Source organism: Ranitomeya variabilis, chromosome 7 (genome assembly GCF_051348905.1).
Source record: "Ranitomeya variabilis isolate aRanVar5 chromosome 7, aRanVar5.hap1, whole genome shotgun sequence".
Taxonomy (NCBI): Eukaryota; Metazoa; Chordata; class Amphibia; order Anura; family Dendrobatidae; genus Ranitomeya; species Ranitomeya variabilis.
The window spans coordinates 56,283,073-56,301,746 of NC_135238.1; the positions used below are offsets into that span (position 1 = coordinate 56,283,073).

Below are 18,674 nucleotides of genomic sequence, written 5' to 3' on the forward strand. Positions count from 1 at the left end.
AACTCCATATAGAGAAAGAGAAGCTGAACACAATGATAAATAAGATTGTGGGAAAAGATTCATTGAAATCCTTAGTGTTTGTATGTCTGAGTCCAGTGGGCGGTCCTGCCTATGATTGACAGGCTTTCCTGTATGACTGCATGCAATCACTGAATAGCACCGCCCACTGGACTCTTATGCATACGAACACCAGGGATTTCAATAACTCAAATGCAATTTTTACTGAAACTACAAAAAGTATTGTCATGCGTCTGGTATCGAACCCTTGAGCCTGGGCTTTGTGCTCAGCTTCTCGGTCCTCTGATCCGCAGCAGATAAAGCTTTTCTCCTGGTGTTTAGTTTCTGTTATCCTAAGGCTTGAGGAAATGGAGACACGAACTTCTGCATCTTTGCACAGGAAAGCACAGCTGCAATAAAATGTGTTTTTGACTGATTTGAGTGAGTTCAATGATGAAAAACGCAGCCAAAAACGCACAGAGAATTGACATGCTGCAGATTATTTGCCCACACGGACAAAATAACAGCATTTATCACCGCCCCCTCCAAGACCAGTAATGTTATACCGCGTTTTGCGTTTCCATTTTTTCCTCCCCTTCTCCCCAGGGCCATAACCTCCTTTTTTTTTTTTTTTTTTTTTTAAATCATTTCAGTAGCAAGACAAATCAGAAATTTGAACACACACAAAAAAAATTGTCATTTGTGTCACTATTTTCAGAGACCGTGACAATTTTTATTTTTTGGCCAATGGAACTGTGTGATGGCTTATTTTTTGTGGGGTGAGGCAATTATTTTATTAGTACCATTTAGGGGTAGATGTGACTTCTCATGCTTTTCACTGCGGTGGACATCAGGAAAATAGCCGCGGCAGTTCATGTGCAGACTGAGATCCCGGTTTGGCAACCTTGATTGAGATATTTTGTGTGGGCGTTTGTCTGAGCTTTCTTTCTTCGCACATTTTTCATAGAACCACTTTCCCCCCTGCTGGTATTTCCTGCTGGTGATAGTCTCATTTGGATGTCCAGCCATACTGATGTAGTTTATACCAGTCAGCGAAAGACCAGCTAGGGTTCATCTCTCTGCTGTTTGTCTTCTTTACCCTGCACCTATCTTATGTTTTCTTTTTAGGAAGTCGGCAGCATATTCTCTCACAGTACGTACTTTATCATTTATTTTGTATTTCGTGGTTTGTTTTACTCACTCTGGGATCTTTCTATTCCAGCACACTTTCCCTTCTGTAGGTAATTTGCACTCTGCTCTGCCCTCTGGTTCTTTAGGAGGAATTCAGGCAGCATAGGTCTGAGTTGCCATCATCTAGTCTGTGGCTAGGGCTATGTCAGCTCATGCAGGAACCACTAAGGACTGCGGGTCAGGATCTCTAGTCTGTACAGGAACCGGCAGGGTCAGTTACAGTTTTTAGTGTGTTGCCTATATTTCCGAGTGAGTTGCTACACTGTTATAACAACCTACTACACCACATAATGGCAGCATATTGGTCAGGTAATGTCTGATCTGCATTGATCCGTCTATGGTGATCTCCCTGATCAGTGAAACAAAGTGGTGGCATCTGACAAAAAAAGCTTTGTACCACCAAGTTTCCTATTTATTGCTCTCTCCTGGGAGCTGCCATGAGTAGGATTTGTACCCTTATGATGGAGAAAAGGAAAGTCGGCACACACTTAAAGGGGTTGTCCTGGATTGAGGGCCTATCCATAGAATAGGTACCATAATCAGGATGTGATTGGGGGGCAGCACCCTGATCAGCTGTTACTAGCTCTGGGGGCGGCTGGGTGTAATGCCTGTACACCATGTAGTGGCCGTTCCTGAGTCCGGCAGCATCGCTCCCTTTCACTTCAATAGGGCTGCAGCTCTGCAATTGGCCACTAGTCGGTGCGTGGAGTTGTGCGGTCCTGGCGCCTTTCACTGTTTTCACTCTGATCACGCCTGAGTGTTGGACCTGCACCGATCTGATGTATTGGTGACCGATGCTGTTATAGGAAGGCTCCTAGAATGAAGGGAATCATACTTTTACTTTTCTACTCCCCTCCCAACCATAGATTTCGGGGGTCACCATAGATGGTCTCATAAGGCTACTTTCACATTAGCGTCGTATGACGCATACTGTGAAAAAAAAAAAAAAACACAACGGGGGCAGCGGATGCAGTTTTTCAACGCATCCGCTGCCCCATTGTAATGTCCGGGGAGGAGGGGGCGGAGTTCTGGACGCGCATGCGCGGTCGGAAATGGCGGGCACGATGCACAAAAAAAGTTACTACTGTTTTTTTGTGCCGACGGTCCACCACAACGCGACTCATCCGTCGCACGACGGATGCAACGTGTGGCAATGTGTCGCTAATGCAAGTGTATGGAGGAAAAAACGCATCCTGCAGGCAATTTTTGCAGGATGCTTTTTTTCTCCAAAACGACGCATTGCGACGTGCGTCGTACGACGCTAGTGTGAAAGCACCCTAAGCCAGTATACCTAAGGAGCATGCTGTGCTGCAACTCTTCCCCCACTGACAATTTGCTCCATATGGCGGCACACGTAGTATGGAACCATAGAAGCAAGAACTTATTTTTTTCTTAGGGCTGAAAGCACAGGCTGATTTTGTGTTCTTTTCTCTCCTTCCTCTGTATACGCAGATGCACAAAGGCTGCGGCACCCATCCTTATCCCGTGCTGGGTGTGTATCTGGGTGACTGGAGGAAGTTACAAACCACATGTCAGAGACCGGATGACCTTCTGGCGGTGCAGTCTGGTGGCAGCTGTAAGGCGGAGGGCAGCGCGTTCATGTGTGCACTAATATATATATATAGTGATCCTGAGCGGCACTAGCCAGGACCTAGTGTGACCCCGGAGAGCGTGATCTGCGCTCTGTCAATGATTACAGGCAATCGTGCTCCCGCTGCTACTGTTTGGCCTTGGAAGAGGTGTGAAATGGCAATATTATTCAGTGCTGGCAGAACGTATGATCCTGCATCAGCCGGTAGTGCTGGAGCTGCATTAATAAGTCAGAACTGGACATAACAACGTGCTGGGATAAGGTGTTATCTCAGCATGCTCAGGTGCTAACCAAGTGTCTTCGGCATGCTCCAAAAATATGTTTGAGTCCTTGCGGCTGCTCGACATGTTAAGACATTATGGAGGGGGAAGAGACCCCCAAACATCCAGGCATTACATGGACGGTCAATTGTCTAAATAACTTCCATGTAATGCAACATAAACTCCGCTGCAATGAGGGCCGATGGTGCAATGAACAGCGGAGGAGCGAGCAGCCATCTAAGACTGGGTTCACACTAGCATATAAAAGTCTAATTTACATCCAGAAAACTGACAATTTTTTTTTCTCAGTTGTCTTCTGTATGCAATCTGGTTTTCTACACCTGCAGATATTATAATTTTGCAAGACTAACACAGTTACCGATGTTCGGAAATTGCAATGGATCTGTAAAATTGGAACGCTACACTGGTTCTCCTTGTGGAGTACAGATTTTTAGTTTTTGCCCACTAAGGGCGCAGTCACACAGGTGACGATGCTCGGACTGTCCGGCGGCTCCTGTCAGTCTGTATTTCTATGCAGCTGTCACGCTCGGGTGAGCAGAGCTGACGGCCAGTCCGAGCACTACAATGCCATCATCGTCCGTCCGATTGCGCCAGGTCTGCATTAGTACGCGGTTGTATATGGTGCAATACTCGATCACTTTTGGCTTAGAACTTTTAGCTTGTTCTGTTCCTCCAAGAAACTTCTAAATAAATTGAGAACTGACTGTTTCCCGTTGGGGACCTGTCCCGATGCAGGGTGACCCTGTCAGATTAGCGCTGACAGTGCCAGAGTGCAGGGACGAGCCCCCTTTAAATGGTAACGCCCAGTTGTCACTTTACTATTTCCTAGGAGGAACCACAGAGGAGCAGCACAAAGCAGAGTTATGAGACGAGATGCTCCGGAGATCTCTTGTGGAGTAGTGACCGATGCTTTGGGAGGTGCATTTTGGACCCTCGCGCTCGGCCCCTGATCTGCGGTCACTAATGGTAGATGGAGCAGGACTTATAGGACTGTGATGGTGTATACGTCTGATGTAACCTGGTATGTCTCTGATAGTAGAGGTGCGGCAGATTTTTGATTCTTGCAGACTTGTAAAATGTTTGCTGCCACCTTACTTGTTCCCTAACCCCTCGTGCATGTTAGTACATCAGCTCTCCGTGGATGGTCTTGTGCCGGTCTCTGCAGTTTACGGGGCAGGTTTCTGCTTATTACACCTCCTTGATGTTGAGTGTCAGCCTTGATGTGGAGCTTGGTCTTCACAGTCACACCCTGCAGCCTCCGCATCCCTCCTAGTTTTATATGATGACGATGATGATGAAACCTTTGCTGTCTGCTACTCCATAGCTGCCTGTTACATGAGCACTCGCTCCACAGGGAATCTCCTCCTTCATAATTGCCAATTTTCGGTTGTAGACTATATAGCTTGTGATCTGTTCCGGCTGTGATGAGTTCTGTACATATACTGTACAGGTGAGCTCTAGGTATGGCTTTTTCCATAGGCTTTCTTTTGGGTCCACCAGATAACACTATAAAGACCAAAGTATTGGGACGCCCCTCTTAATAGTTGAATTCGGGTCTTTTCACTCTGTCCCATTGCCCCAACTTTGGAGCAGCGGAAACGTGTTCTGAGGAACCGCGCTTCTCTCTTTTGGCGTCTGGGTTTGGCAAATGCCGGGAGAACGTCGTCTTCATGACTGTATTGTGCCTATTGTTCAGTTTGGTTGACAAGATAATGCTATGGGCTTGGTTTTCATGGGCTTGGTTTTCATGGTCTTGGCTAGGCCCCTTTGTCCCACGGAAGGGAAATTTCACAGAGCTTACTATGGAACGACAGTGGCTCCATTCTTGGGGGCTTGTTACGACAGCCGCATACAGAATGATTGGAGCAGCGGTCTGGTGTGTGCACTGCCAATCCATAGTAAAGGAGGTAATGATGGCCCGTTCTGGTGATTGTTGCAGGTCCCAGCGGTCGGATCTCCACCACCCCATTCTATAGGTTATCAACTATGCTTTCTGTAAGTGTTGTCTTCACTGGAGAACCCCTTTCATAATTTAGCATAGCTGGACATTTTTTTTTTTTTAGATATTTTGTAGCTTCCACCTTTCTGGGATAGGTTTGGAGAAGGCCTTCTGTTCTTCATGAGCATACTGCACAAATCAAGGTCCATGAAGACCTAGTTTGGGTTGGAGGGGAAGAACATGACTCCACACAACTCCGTCCAACACCTTTGGAATGAACTACAGTCTAGATTGAGCCCAGCCTCTCCCCAACTTCAGGGTCTGACCTCACAAAGGATATTCTGGATGAAGGGGCAAAAAGTCCCACAGACATCTCCAAACTTCTTTTCCTCGAATTAACGTCTTGGATGAAGTATGGGACGTCTCTGAGATGACTTATTGTGTAGGGTGTGAGGCACTGCACTGTAGTGAGCAGCTGCTAACATGGTGCTGAACGCCAGGCCACCTTCTCGCGCTGAGATTACAGGAGTGCTCGGCACAGTGTGGTACGTTCTCTGTTCTGACGTTATATGGCCACTCAATAGAATATCCTACCTGTCTGCCAAATCTGTGACCTTCTACCAAGGCCAAATGGCTTATCACTATTTATGTCCCTCAGTTTTTCCTTATTCAACAAGTCCTTTGAGTCCACAGTCACACGTTCAGTATTTGGTGAGTTTTTTACCTCAGGATTTGTGAGCCAAAACCAGGAGTAGGTAATAAATACAGAAGTGGTGAGGTGTTTCTATTAGGCTATGTTCACACTAGGCCTTTTTTGATGCTTTTTTAATGCAACTCTTCAGCTGCGTCCTGCAGAACCGCAGTCTGTAAGATTTCAGAAATCTCATGCACACGGCTTTTTTTTTTTTTTTTTTTTTGGCATCAGTGTTTTGCACTTTGCTTGTTTTTTTTTTTTTTGCACAATAGAGCATGTCAGTTCTTCCAGTGTTTTCTCACCGTTTTTCTCCCATTTGAGAGTAATTGAGAGTGGGAAAAAAACACTGAAAATGCAAATATCTGGTTTTACTGCTTTTTTTTTTTTTTTTTTTTTTTTTTTTTTTTCACTAAAAAAAAAAAAAAGTGCAGCAGTATGTGAAACCCATATATTTTTATGACGATTCCCCCCCCAAGTTTAAACCATGGCTTGGTCTCCTCACATTAGCATGGCAGTTGTGATTTAGTACAGTTAAATTAAATTAGTGATGCGTACGAAGTAAACATTGGCCAACGAAGGTGTGCAATGCCTGTGACCGACCAAGGTGTGAAAGTAAACTGTGTCTTACAAGCTCAATACTCTGCCAGTGTCTTAAGTAAATTATTCCATACCAATTCACCTCCCCCAGCTGTTACATTTGTGTGTATATATTTTTTCATAGACTATAGTCTTGACAATCTACTTGGTGACCTTTGTCCAAGCAAAGTTGAACTTTAGGATAATGAAAAACGCACCAAAACCTGCTTTTTTGATGCTGCTTCTTTTTTGCCAAGAGTGCAGGTTTTACTGCAGGAAAAAACCTGCTGAAAAAACACCTAGCGTGAACATGGCCTTATACTTTTGCTCTGATTGTTCCACTCGTGGTTTTGGCTTACAAATACTGACGTAAAAACCAAGTACCTGTACTCAGTGTAATCATAGCCTATATGTTTACCATTCTAAAATTTGGCAGGTAATTTACCAGGCTAATGGTGGCTGCTTGGCAACAAAGGACATGGCATGTGAGTGACGAGGGATCACCATGTTATTCAGTGATCCAGCCACCAAGCTTTGCTTAATCTCTTATCTTTTACATAATTTCTGGGTTCACCATTGGCTTTGCCATCATAAAAAGCTACACAAGCTGCATGTGTGATTCCTGCTTTAAATGTGGTACAACCTCAAGAAATGCCATAAATGTCCACCTGTGGGACCTGCATCTACCTCCAGAATGGAAGGCCCCCCCCCCCCCCCCCCCCAAACCTCTGGTCCAAACTAAACTTGGTCTTTAAGGTCTGCAGAGTAAAGACTGTACCCGATATCTGTGTGGTCCTACGGCAAACTTAACATCTTCTCCCAGGGAGATTGGCATGGGGCTATTTACCGGGAACAATTTTAGGTGCTGCTGCGGAGCATGTTTAATTTTACATTGGGGGTATACAGTTGTGCTCAAAAGTTTACATACCCTGGCAGAATTTTTTGCTTTCTTGGCCTTTTTTTCAGAGAATATGAATGATTACACCAAAACTTTTTCTCCACTCATGGTTAGTGGTTGGGTGAAGCCATTTATTGTCAAATGACTGTGTTTTCTATTTTTAAATCATAATGACAACCCAAAACATCCAAATAACCCAAAAGTTCACATACGCCATTTCTTAATACCGTGTATTGCCCCCTCTAACATCAATGACAGATTAAAGTATTTTGTGGTAGTTGTAGATGAGGTTCTTTATTTTCTCAGATGGTAAATCTGCCCACTATTCTTGGCAAAAAGCCTCCAGTTCCTGTAAATTCCTGGGCTGTCTAGCAAGAACTGAGCGCTTGAGATCTCCCCAGAGTGGCTCAATGATATTGAGGTCAGTAGACTGAGATGGCTACTCCAGAACCTTCACTTTGTTCTGCTCTAGCCAATGACAGGTCGACCCAGGAATTTACAAGAATTGGAGGCTTTTTGCCAAGAATAGTGGGCAGCTTTACCATCTTTGAAAATAAAGAACCTCATCCACAACTACCACAAAAGACTTCAAGCTGTCATTAGTATTAGAGGGGGCAATACACGGTATTAAGAAATGGGGTATGTAAACTTTTGATCAGGGTCATTTGGATATTTTGGGTTGTCATTTATGATTTAAAAAGCGAAAACTCAGTAGTTTGACAATAAATGGCTTGACCCAACCACTAACCATGAGTGGAGAAAAAATTTTGGTGTTAACAGTCATATTCTCTGAAAAAAGGCAAAGAAAGCAAAAGTTCTGCCGGGGTAAGTAAACTTTTGAGCACAACTGTATTTATATCTAGGTTAGTTAACCTCTCACTCACTTTCCAATCTGCTCTAAAAAATTATTGTCCATTTTACACTTGAGTGCTTTTTTTTATGGCGGTGGTTACCATGGGCAGAGGTTGGCAAGTTGTGATTACAAAAGCTTGCCGAATCTAGCTCCCTGTACTGTTATTCAGGCTATTGTGGGACCAAAACTATCATGTCGTGTGCACTTATATTTGACGCATTAACACATTGGATTACATGTGAAAATTTAATATAGATCACGGTATGTACAGTAGTGACCCTTGTCATTTTCCCGGGAACCAGGCCAGAGTCTCTACAATGTGATATGGAACATTAGAAGGATGAGATTTAATCATAGAAGGTCTACCGTAGATTTAAACAAGGCTGTGATTTTAGAATAAGCTGCTTTGAATGCTCATGAGGAATAACGCTATGTATGGCATTTTTATATCACTTTCAACCTGCAGGTTTCACAGATTTTCCCTCTGCAGTCCCTAGGTCAAGTTTCAGTAGTCACCGAGCTATTGAGTGAATCTAGCTGCTTTGATCACATGTTAATGAGCAGCAGCGTGAAGGGCCATATACAACTGTACTGAGCTGTGTAACTGTGAATCTATCACTGGGATTAGTGGGGAAAGAAACCAACCACTTACTAGAAACCAGCCTGCACTGTCTGCCCCTCTCTAGTTCTTCCTCACCCTGCCTCCCTCCTCTTTGCATTGACTTCAACAAGCAGTCGCAGTCTGATACATCAGTGCGTGGCCTGTTTTTCAGAGTGAATGCTGATTTCAGAAGTATCTCATAAGTTGAGAAAAGTATATTTTGATGATCGGATATGTTAGTTATTTGCTAACTTGTACTGCTGCTGCTATAGTTTGTTGACTCGTCGGTGATCCTTGAAAATCTTTGTTTACATATCGTTGTGTTAATTCAGTCTCCCCCTTTATACAATCTTACACTTTTTTTTTTCCACATTATGCTAGGTTTTAGCAAAGTTGCATGCATTAAAAAATTTTAATGCAAAAACAGTGTTCTCTGTTGGAACCTTTTGAAATAGGAGCAGGAACTTCCCAAATCTGAAGGCTATATGCATGTGAGCGTGCAGGCTGGAGACTGATGGTGGAGAAAAGCCCAGCTCTGGTAATGGCACATCGCGTTGTTATGGGACATCTGTAGAAACCACTTTATAGGGTGTCGGTGGATGAGTCAGTCTGGGAGGCATCCGGCTGGCACTGCGCTCACCACATAAACCAACACTTTAGAGTATAATGTCCTCCTCACTGATGGTGGTTGTATCAGTGCACACACGTATAAGCTCAGTACTGTCATGCTTATTCAGCTCTTATAGTAAGTATAGATTTGCATGATTACAGCCTTTTCCGTCACTAGACACTTTGCCTTCCTCTGTAAGTCTTCTCTTGTGCTGCACTTAGGCGTCCGAGGAATAGCAGCCATGTGGCCTATTATTTTTGCATCGGATACTGTAGGGTCGGTGTTTGCTCTGAGCTGGAGGAGCACATCTCCCCATGTTATGTATTGTGTAATGTGAATGAATGGCTGGTAATTGTGTTTGCACAGAGAGATCCTTTGGGAACTCGATGGTGCTGTATTTGGCCCTTGGTATGTTTGCTTTACTAAGCCAAAACACACAAATCTTGTATGTATAATCCTCAGCGCATGCTGCGGGAATAAATCTGTATGTTTCATTGGTAGCATGGCATCTAGCCATAAAATTAAAGTTCCATCCCAGCATTTGTTTTCCAGAATTACATGGTCTTATCCTGGTCTTATCGTTAAGGAAGCTTGGTGTAGTCGTAGTCAGACCGCTGCCGGGAATCTTTTATTTGCCTTAATATATAATGTCTCAAGGGCTTGTTCAGACCAGTCTGCCGTGCACGACGGATCGGACACATGAACCCACTATAACCAGTGCACGTGGCCATTGGTCTGTATGTCAGAAACTTGCAGCAATTGGCTTTGTGGTGCATGATCGGTCGTTTCGAGATGAGCGTTCCTCACTACAAGGAAAGTTCAGGTAGTTTCTGGTTTGGACTTAATTCAAAATAAACTACAGATGGGGTCTGGTACTGAGGAATGGGGGTCCGTAAACCCCTGGTAAAACGCCGTATTCCCAAGGCTCACAAACACAGAAATTTGGGCTTGTACAGTAGTCGAGCTAAAATGTGCAAACTTTCAGGGGTTTAAATTTTTCTTTTGTAAGTGTTGGGATAACAGGGAGGTTCGTGGACAACAATGGTCTCTTGGGCCTTTTTAATAAATTTGGTGCCACTTCCCAAATAACACACTGCTGCTACAATCTCCTCTCCTGACCTCATACACTACCATTAATGATTCCTGAGAAGAGCTCCTCTTGGTGCCACGCTCGATGACTTGTGCAGCATGTTGGCACGCACCTAAGCCCCTTCTAGCTCTGTGCCCCCACAGATCACCTCTGCTGCACCTTTATCGTGGCTTCATGAAAACCTCCTGACAATGATGGGAGTAGTTCTGACCTGCTCTATCACTACACCTACATGAGCGGCGGCTTCTATGCTGCACGCTCGCTTATTCCTATTTCTCTGTTTCTCCCATTAGCACAGCGATACTTCTCCGTACCCACGATAATCTGATTACCTTACTTCCAATTCTATTTTTACCACCGTCGCTTGCTGAAATCCTTGACACTAACATGGCAGAAGGCGGCCGGGGCCGGCACCTTTCCTTGTGTTCTGTTTTTTACTACCTTTAGTTTATACATGAACGTTAACAAATGTCTAAAGGTTATTCTATACGGGATCCAGAAACTGTGTCGTTGATCTTCCCATGAACCCACCCTGGTATGGCTTTAAGGGGTCAAGTAAGGACATGCTGCCTTGGCATGGAGCTGGACTGGGCCATGGCGGGGCAACTTGTGCCCAGGGATGATGCCTGATGCAGGCTGCTGCTCTGACTCAGGAAATGAGCTATAATTGTTCTCGCACAATATTTGTCTATTAGAATCCATTTCTTACTATTACAGTGAAGCCTGTGTTCGAGGGCAAGCGTGCATTTCAGTTTGCACCATATATTGCATCGTATGTGGTACTGATCCATGTTCGACTGTGTGCACGAGGCCTAAGAGACTGCTGATTAGAAGTCACAAGATTGCATTTTGGTGCACTGGGCCACCACAAAGGACAGAGCGTTGTATCTTGGAGGATAAAATGATCTGACACTAACAGGCACAGACCCTGATTCCAGCAATGTGTCACTTACTTTACTGGGTGCTACAGTTTTGATAAAATCCTGTTTTTCTCTGCTGCAGATCTAGCAATTCTCAGTGGCATGTGAACAAGCCTTAAATGATTGAAGCAGCACAGCTCCATATTTTGTGATGTGGCAAAATATGTGGCTGTCAGCTCTGCTTAAAGGGATATTCCTAATGTCTGAGATGGGAATACTCTAAATGAGCTGGCTGGGTTAGTGGAAAGTAAGAAGTAGAAAGTGAAATGGAGGGTTGGACCCGATGCAGCACAGACTGGTCTGTAATCCTGGCTGCAGTGTATGGCGGGTTTATAGAGGGATAGGAATAGCCCTTTAACTACATGATGCACAATCACCATCCCTACTTGCTCTTCCCCCGCCTGTGTGAGCCGGCACACAGCGAAGGGGAGATGTACTTTATTTGGCCTTGAGTGATTGGATTTTCCTCCCTTGCAGATGATTTTGCAATATTTCCTGGCCGCGCTTGCATGTGAGTGAAAGCACTCGTCTGTGTCAGAATTTCCCAGAACCCAAGTATCGTTCGTGCCTCCAAATGTTTCTGTTCCTGTCCCCGAGGCTTCTCTGGATCACAAGTGCAAGACACAAATGAATGGTCGCCCCAATATCTGTGACTTTCTGTTATAGGATAGTTTCACCTAAAATCAGAAGTTCTGGATTCGTCCTCTGGCCGCCGGTTAAGAAATTTAGTCATTTCTTTCCTATTTATAGCGGTCTGTTCCTGTAATGACTAATAGTTTCCTTTGTTCATTCCGCCGGATTGTTGTCTGTCTCTTCCAGTTGTGCCTAGTTATGTAGGGGTGTAATCGGGGGCAGGGATCGTTCGGCTCCGAGTACTATTAGCACATGGTGAATTAGATACAATTGGAAGAATGCTGCATTTCATGATTTTTTTTTTTAAAGGATATTCTTTCTTTGGTTCTGATAATCTGCCCCTTTTACTGGCCGGCGTACAGTGCTACCTCTCCCCTTGTATTGGATGCTACAGGAGTCATGGACCGGTAGATAGATGTTCACTAACCACTGATCACTTTACTTTAGTCTATGGAGAATAGTATGGAGGTCTGTGCAAAATATAGGATCTACAATACTAGTATGTGCCCTCTGCTTTTGGCAAGACTGCAAAACCCCCCGTTATCAGTGATGTGTGTAAAGGGGCCCAGCGGAGTGCAACCCTCAAAAGTGCTCAGCCTTTATGGGTCTAGGAGCCCCCTACATGAGTGTACGGGGCCCTCCTTTATGTCTGATACAGGGTGTATCCGAATCCCTTATATTCTTGCTTGGATTTCCCACCGACTCCCATTATACTCGTTACTCGAAACGCGCATCAGACGATTCGGAATTGTTCGGAACGAGCAGCCGAGCATTTTAGTGGTGGTAACTCAACCCTAATCAGAACACATCTAAAGGTAGACATTATTATTTATTTTTTGTGACCACCCCTTTTAAAGAGGATCTCTCACTAGTTGAGAATCAATCAGTTTTTTGCTCTTCTGATCCCGGTGATGCTTCCCTGAATATTACGTTTTTTATTTTTTTCCTAAATCTGCCCTATGGTTTCAAAGATTTTGGCCTTTTTATTTAGTGCTCATTTTTATGGCCCTTACCAGGAGGCGTGTCTTAGTGGTTTCAGGGGCGTGTCTTAGTGGTTTCAGGGGCGTGTCTTAGTGGTTTCAGGGGCGTGTCTTAGTTGTTTCAGGGGCGTCTTAGTGGTTTCAGGGGCGTGTCTTAGTGGTTTCAGGGGCGTGTCTTGGTGGTATCGGGGGCGGGCGTGTCTTGGTGGTATCGGGGGCGGGCGTGTCTTGGTGGTATCAGGGGCGGGCGTGTCTTGGTGGTATCGGGGGGGCGTGTCTTGGTGGTATCGGGGGCGGGCGTGTCTTGAGACTTCTCAGCGCCCTGTGAGCCACACCTCCCTTGTCAAGACCAGAATAATTGTGCTAAACAGGAAGGCCTATATCTCTGAAACCGTATGGCGGATTTACAAAAAGAAAAAAAAAAAAAGGAAACTCAGTGAAGCAATGGGAATATAAGAAGAGCAAAACCTGTCCGCTTCTTGATCTGGTGATAGGTCCCCTTTAATACACTCTTTCTACAGCCTTCTCCCTTTTGCTTATACATTGCACATAGCACATTACACATGCTCAATGACCACTATGTTGCAGGTCAGTCGCTGTGTATCCCTTTTATTTTGAGTTTGTCACTGCACATGTGGCAGAGCAGACATGAAGGTTAGATCCCCTGTAGGAAGAAGTGGGCCTCTTCTCAGAAGGTGCTGCAGACATACGACATACTTGCAGAGTTCATGGAGTTCATTATGGGGCCTTTTGCATTGTGTATTCTGGTAACTTTCCATTATGAATACAAGGCTTCTTCTGACATATTTTTTTACTTTACAGCCTGTGGTCATTCTGTATATGTTATATAATTATTATTCATGCTCCAAATTGTGGCATTTGAGCTAGTATTTTTCATTATTATTTCATTAATTATGTATAAGTCTTCATAGCAAAAGTCCCTGGGAATGACATCTAAGGGCTTGTGCACACGTTCAGTGTTTGCAGCCTTTTTCTCTGGACATTTTTCATGTGTAAACCTCCACCTCCCTCCCCTCCCCCCCCCCCCCCCCAAAAAAAAAAACAAAACAAAACAAAACAACATAAGTGTTTTACAGTACCAGCAGGATAATGAGATGTCTGAAAAACTTTTTTTTATTATTATTTTTCCCCTTAACTATCCAAAGTGGTGATTTTTTTTTTTTTTTTTTTTGTTCATATCTGCAGCATGCCAATTCTTTCTCATTTTTTGAAGTGTTTTTCACCAATTGGTTCTGGAATATATGTAGTATGTTTGGTCCTGTTACTGGATCTGTGTAGTACGTTTGGTCCTGTTACTGGATCTGTGTAGTACGTTTGGTCCTGTTACTGGATCTATGTAGTACGTTTGGTCCAGTTACTGGATCGGTGTAGTACGTTTGGTCCTGTTACTGGATCTATGTAGTACGTTTGGTCCTGTTACTGGATCTATGTAGTACGTTTGGTCCTGTTACTGGATCTATGTAGTACGTTTGGTCCTGTTACTGGATCTGTGTAGTAGCTGGAGTCTGGTTAACATTTATGTACTAAAGCGGGTGTTGGGCAATGAACTGTCCTCAGTTGTGTCTAAATACTGGTTTGCAGAAAAAATGGCGACCAACTTGAACCGTTGAAAAATTCCCCTCCCTCATTGCTGACTGCGATTCCTGCCAGTGTAAAATATTAGGAACGCTCTGTAGACTTTATAAATGTCTCGCAGTCATACGTTCTGCAGCTATGAAGGACTCTGCGATGTATTTGTGAGCTTTTTCAGAATCCCGTCCATCCGGAGCTCACGAGGATTGTACTGCGTGTGATGACTCGACACAGCATGACTAAGCAAATCCGAAATACTCTGTGACCTCTGTCTGTGTTTTCTATGAAACCCTCCACTGTGTATAAACAATGCTGAATGCCATAAATTAACCGCACTGTAAGTGCCTGGATGGCGGCCAGACCCCTGGGATTTACACCTGCTATCAAAGGGGAAATGGTGCTTTCTTAACCCCTTAGTGACGGAGCCAAATTTTTGAAATCTGACCAGTGTCAATTTATGTGGTAATAACTCCTGAACGCTTCAACAAATCCCAGTGATTTTGAGATTGTTTTCTCGTGACACATTATACTTTATGATAATGGGAAATTTAGGTCGATATGTTTTGTGTTTATTTATAAAAAATATCAGAAATTTGAGAAAAATGTTAAAAAATTAGCAATTTTCAAACTTTGAATGATTTTCCCTTTAATCCAGATAGTCATAGCACAGCAAAACATTGATAAATAACATTTCCCTCATGTCTGCTTTACATCAGCACAATTTGTAAAATGTTATTTTATTTTGTTTGCATTTTAGGAGGTTTAATAATGCAGCAGTAATTTTTCATTTTTTCAAAGAAATTTACAAAGTATATTTTTTTTAGGGACCTATCCATGTTTGAAGTGACTTTAGGGGTCCTATATATTGGCAAACCCCCCAAAGTTATACCATTTTAAAAACAGCACCCCCTGACATATTGAAAACTGCAGTCAGGTAGTTTATTAACCCTTCAGGTGCTTTTCAGGAATTAATGCAAAGTGGCATGACAGAAATGAAAATGTGCATTTTTACCACCTAAATGCCTCTAACTTCTGAACAGATTACTACAGCCGACAGACTCTAAAGGCCCCGTCTCACTAAGCGATTTACCAACGATCACGACCAGCGATACGACCTGGCCGTGATCGTTGGTAAGTCGCTGTGTGGTCGCTGGGGAGCTGTCACACAGACCGCTCTCCCCAGCGACCAACGATCAGGGGAACGACTTCGGCATCGTTGAAACGGTCTTCAACGATGCCGAAGTCCCCCTGCAGCACCCGGGTAACCAGGGTAAACATCGGGTTACTAAGCGCAGGGCCGCGCTTAGTAACCCGATGTTTACCCTGGTTACCAAAAAAAACAAACAGTACATACTCACCTTTCGGTGTCCAGGTCCCTTGCCGTCTGCTTCCTGCTCTGACTGAGCCGCCGTACACTGAGAGCAGAGCGCAGCGGTGACGTCACTGCTGTGCTCTCACTTCTCACTGTACGGCCGGATCAGTCAGAGCAGGAAGCGGACGGCGAGGGACCTGGACACCGAAAGGCGAGTATGTACTGTTTGTTTTTTTTGGTAACCAGGGTAAACATCGGGTTACTAAGCGCGGCCCTGCGCTTAGTAACCCGATGTTTACCCTGGTTACCAGTGAAGACATCGCTGGATCGGTGTCACACACACCGATTCAGCAATGTCAGCGGGGCCTCAACGACCAAAAAAAGGTCCAGGCCATTCCGACACGACCAGCGATCTCGCAGCAGGGGCCTGATCGCTGGTACGTGTCACACATAGCGAGATCGCTATGGAGGTCGCTGTTGCGTCACAAAACTTGTGACTCAGCAGCGATCTCGCTAGCGATCTCGCTATGTGAGACGGGGCCTTTAGGCCGCTATTTGTCCGTTAATTGCCATGGCAAACATCAGGACCACAAAATCATGACCTGAGGGCACCAATTGGGATAAAGAGGAAGCCCCCACACTCTGTTAACCATTTGTATGGTGTAATCACTATTGACAGCAGCATCTAAGGGGTTAAACAGATTTGGACGGTGTAAACACTGATCGTGGCTGATGCAGCAAGTTGTCAGCTATAGAGTACAGCCGACAGCTGCTGGATTGTCACCTGTATGGGGAGGCTATTCTCTTATATCTCAGGTCAGTTAAAAGACGTATTGGCTGTCATTAAGGGGTTAAAGGGAAAAATGCCTTCGTCCTAGATAAAACCCTACAGTATGTTATATAATAATAAAAAAAAAAAGACATGGGACACTTAGTTGATACTATTTTGATTAACAGAAGTGTAAGCCATGCCACCATGACAAGGTGACCCAATCGGGATGGTTCCTAACTCTAGTAGTTCATCTCACATATGTACCAGCAGGCCTCAAAATAGACTGGGGGTGTAGCTGCCTGTGGACAGCTATATAGACAAGATGCACAGCCCAAAAAGGGGGAGACGCGCCTCTGTATGTACAAAGTACAAAAAAACTAAAGCAAAACAAAAAAAAAGCTGGCACACCTGTTGGTAGAAGTGGTGTTTAGGTGGGCATTCACAAAATATAGAATAAAAACTATGAGCAAATACCCTGTAGTAAGTAAATAATAGTACATGGATCTAAGGGGTAACATTTCTCCTTGTGGAGATTGACATGCCAGTGTGAGGAGGCTTACAAGCCATGTAATGGTCCTCTGGTAAATTTAAATATGCAAATTGCCTCTTTAGAGAACTATAGCACCCCTTATCCTACAAGTCAATATCAACCCTTTTATTGAGCCTTGCCGCATGACTTAGTATAAAAGTGTAAAGGCAATCCAACCACAACAAGGTGACCCCAATCAGTATGGACACTTACTCTAGTAGTTCACTTCGCGGGTGCCATGAGGACCCTCCAACACTGAGATGAGATGACTTGTCTTTATTCACTTGACTACCTCCATGAATATGATAGATGGTGAATGATGTCCTCCCAAAATACATTTGTGCTATAGGGAAACAAGTAGTATATGGCTATATGATGAGAGAAGAATAAAGTTATGGCTCTTGGAAGAAAGGGAGGAAAAAATGAAAGCACAAGAACGATAATTGCCTCTATAAAGGACCGTCCACGTTACTATTAATGCTGCCTGCTAATGTCTCGCTGATGTTCTGTGACACTAAACCCTCTGTTCTTCTATTTTTCTAATAGGATGCAAACGTTACGTGGTATACAGAGAACCCCGACTTCACCAAGTGCTTCCAGAATACGGTCCTGGTATGGATTCCATGCATCTACCTCTGGCTCTGCTTCCCTTTCTACTTTTTATACCTCCATCGCAATGACCAGGGCTACATCCGAATGTCACATCTCAGTAAGGCCAAAACTGTAAGTCCAGACTTTACTGCGTTAGCGGCTGACTATGACTGGGTATAATGCAATACTCGATGTAAGACCTCCTGATTATGTTCTTCATGGCACATGTTGGCATCCATATTGTGACGGCAAGTCTTGGCCCATCCACCGGCTTTATGACCCGAACGATCACTATAATAGGGGTCTACTGTCAGTAGTACTGTCTCATGTTGTCAGTTTGGGTTGGTAAACCCGCACCCCGGCTGTGATTTAATATGAATGCTAAACTGTACCTGCGTAACTGTAGTCTGACCAGAAATGGAAATAGTGGTTGGGTCTTGGTGGTCTCTGTCTTAAAGGGATCTTGTCAGCTTATCTGTGAGCAGCCTGAATCTGGAAAAAAAAAGGCTCCTGATCTGTGTTTTACCCTGAGGTGCTGCAGGAATGCGGTGACTAGTCACACATGGTTGTCTCTGGCTTCTCCCTACCCACTTAGCTAGATTTAAAGGGAATCCGTCAGCAGGGTTTTTCTATGTAACCCGAGGACAGCATGAGTTAGGAGCTGAGACACTGATTTCAGCGATGTGTCACTTATTAGGCTGTGTGCTGTTGTTTCAATACAATCAGTGCTTTATCAAAAGGAAATTATTACAGGACAACTGGCCTCATGCATCCTAGTCCATCCCCGCCACCAGCACTGATTAGCAGCTCACTATCAACATACTGTACAATGTTCACAGAAAGCTCTGGTATGGGTCAGGACAGCTTTCTGAGCTCTGCTACTACTGTGTCACAACTGCTGCACACAGTAAACTAAGTGACACATCGCTGGAATCGGGGTCTCTTTCTCTACACTATACTGCTCTCAGATGACGTAGCCAAAACCTGCTGACAGATTCCTGTTAAAGTTCCTCTCCCCATGCA

At 44.3% G+C, this 18,674-nt stretch overlaps 1 protein-coding gene across 2 annotated transcripts in view; it reads left to right on the top strand.

The window, feature by feature from the left end:
- ABCC1 (ATP binding cassette subfamily C member 1 (ABCC1 blood group)) overlaps window positions 1–18,674 on the top strand; it is a 131,458-nt gene that overhangs the window by 12,633 nt on the left and 100,151 nt on the right. For both annotated transcript variants that reach the window (XM_077275136.1, XM_077275137.1), the window contains exon 2: window positions 17,607–17,783. In XM_077275136.1, coding sequence (XP_077131251.1) covers window positions 17,607–17,783 — 177 coding nt within the window. The remainder of the gene's footprint in view (window positions 1–17,606; window positions 17,784–18,674) is intronic.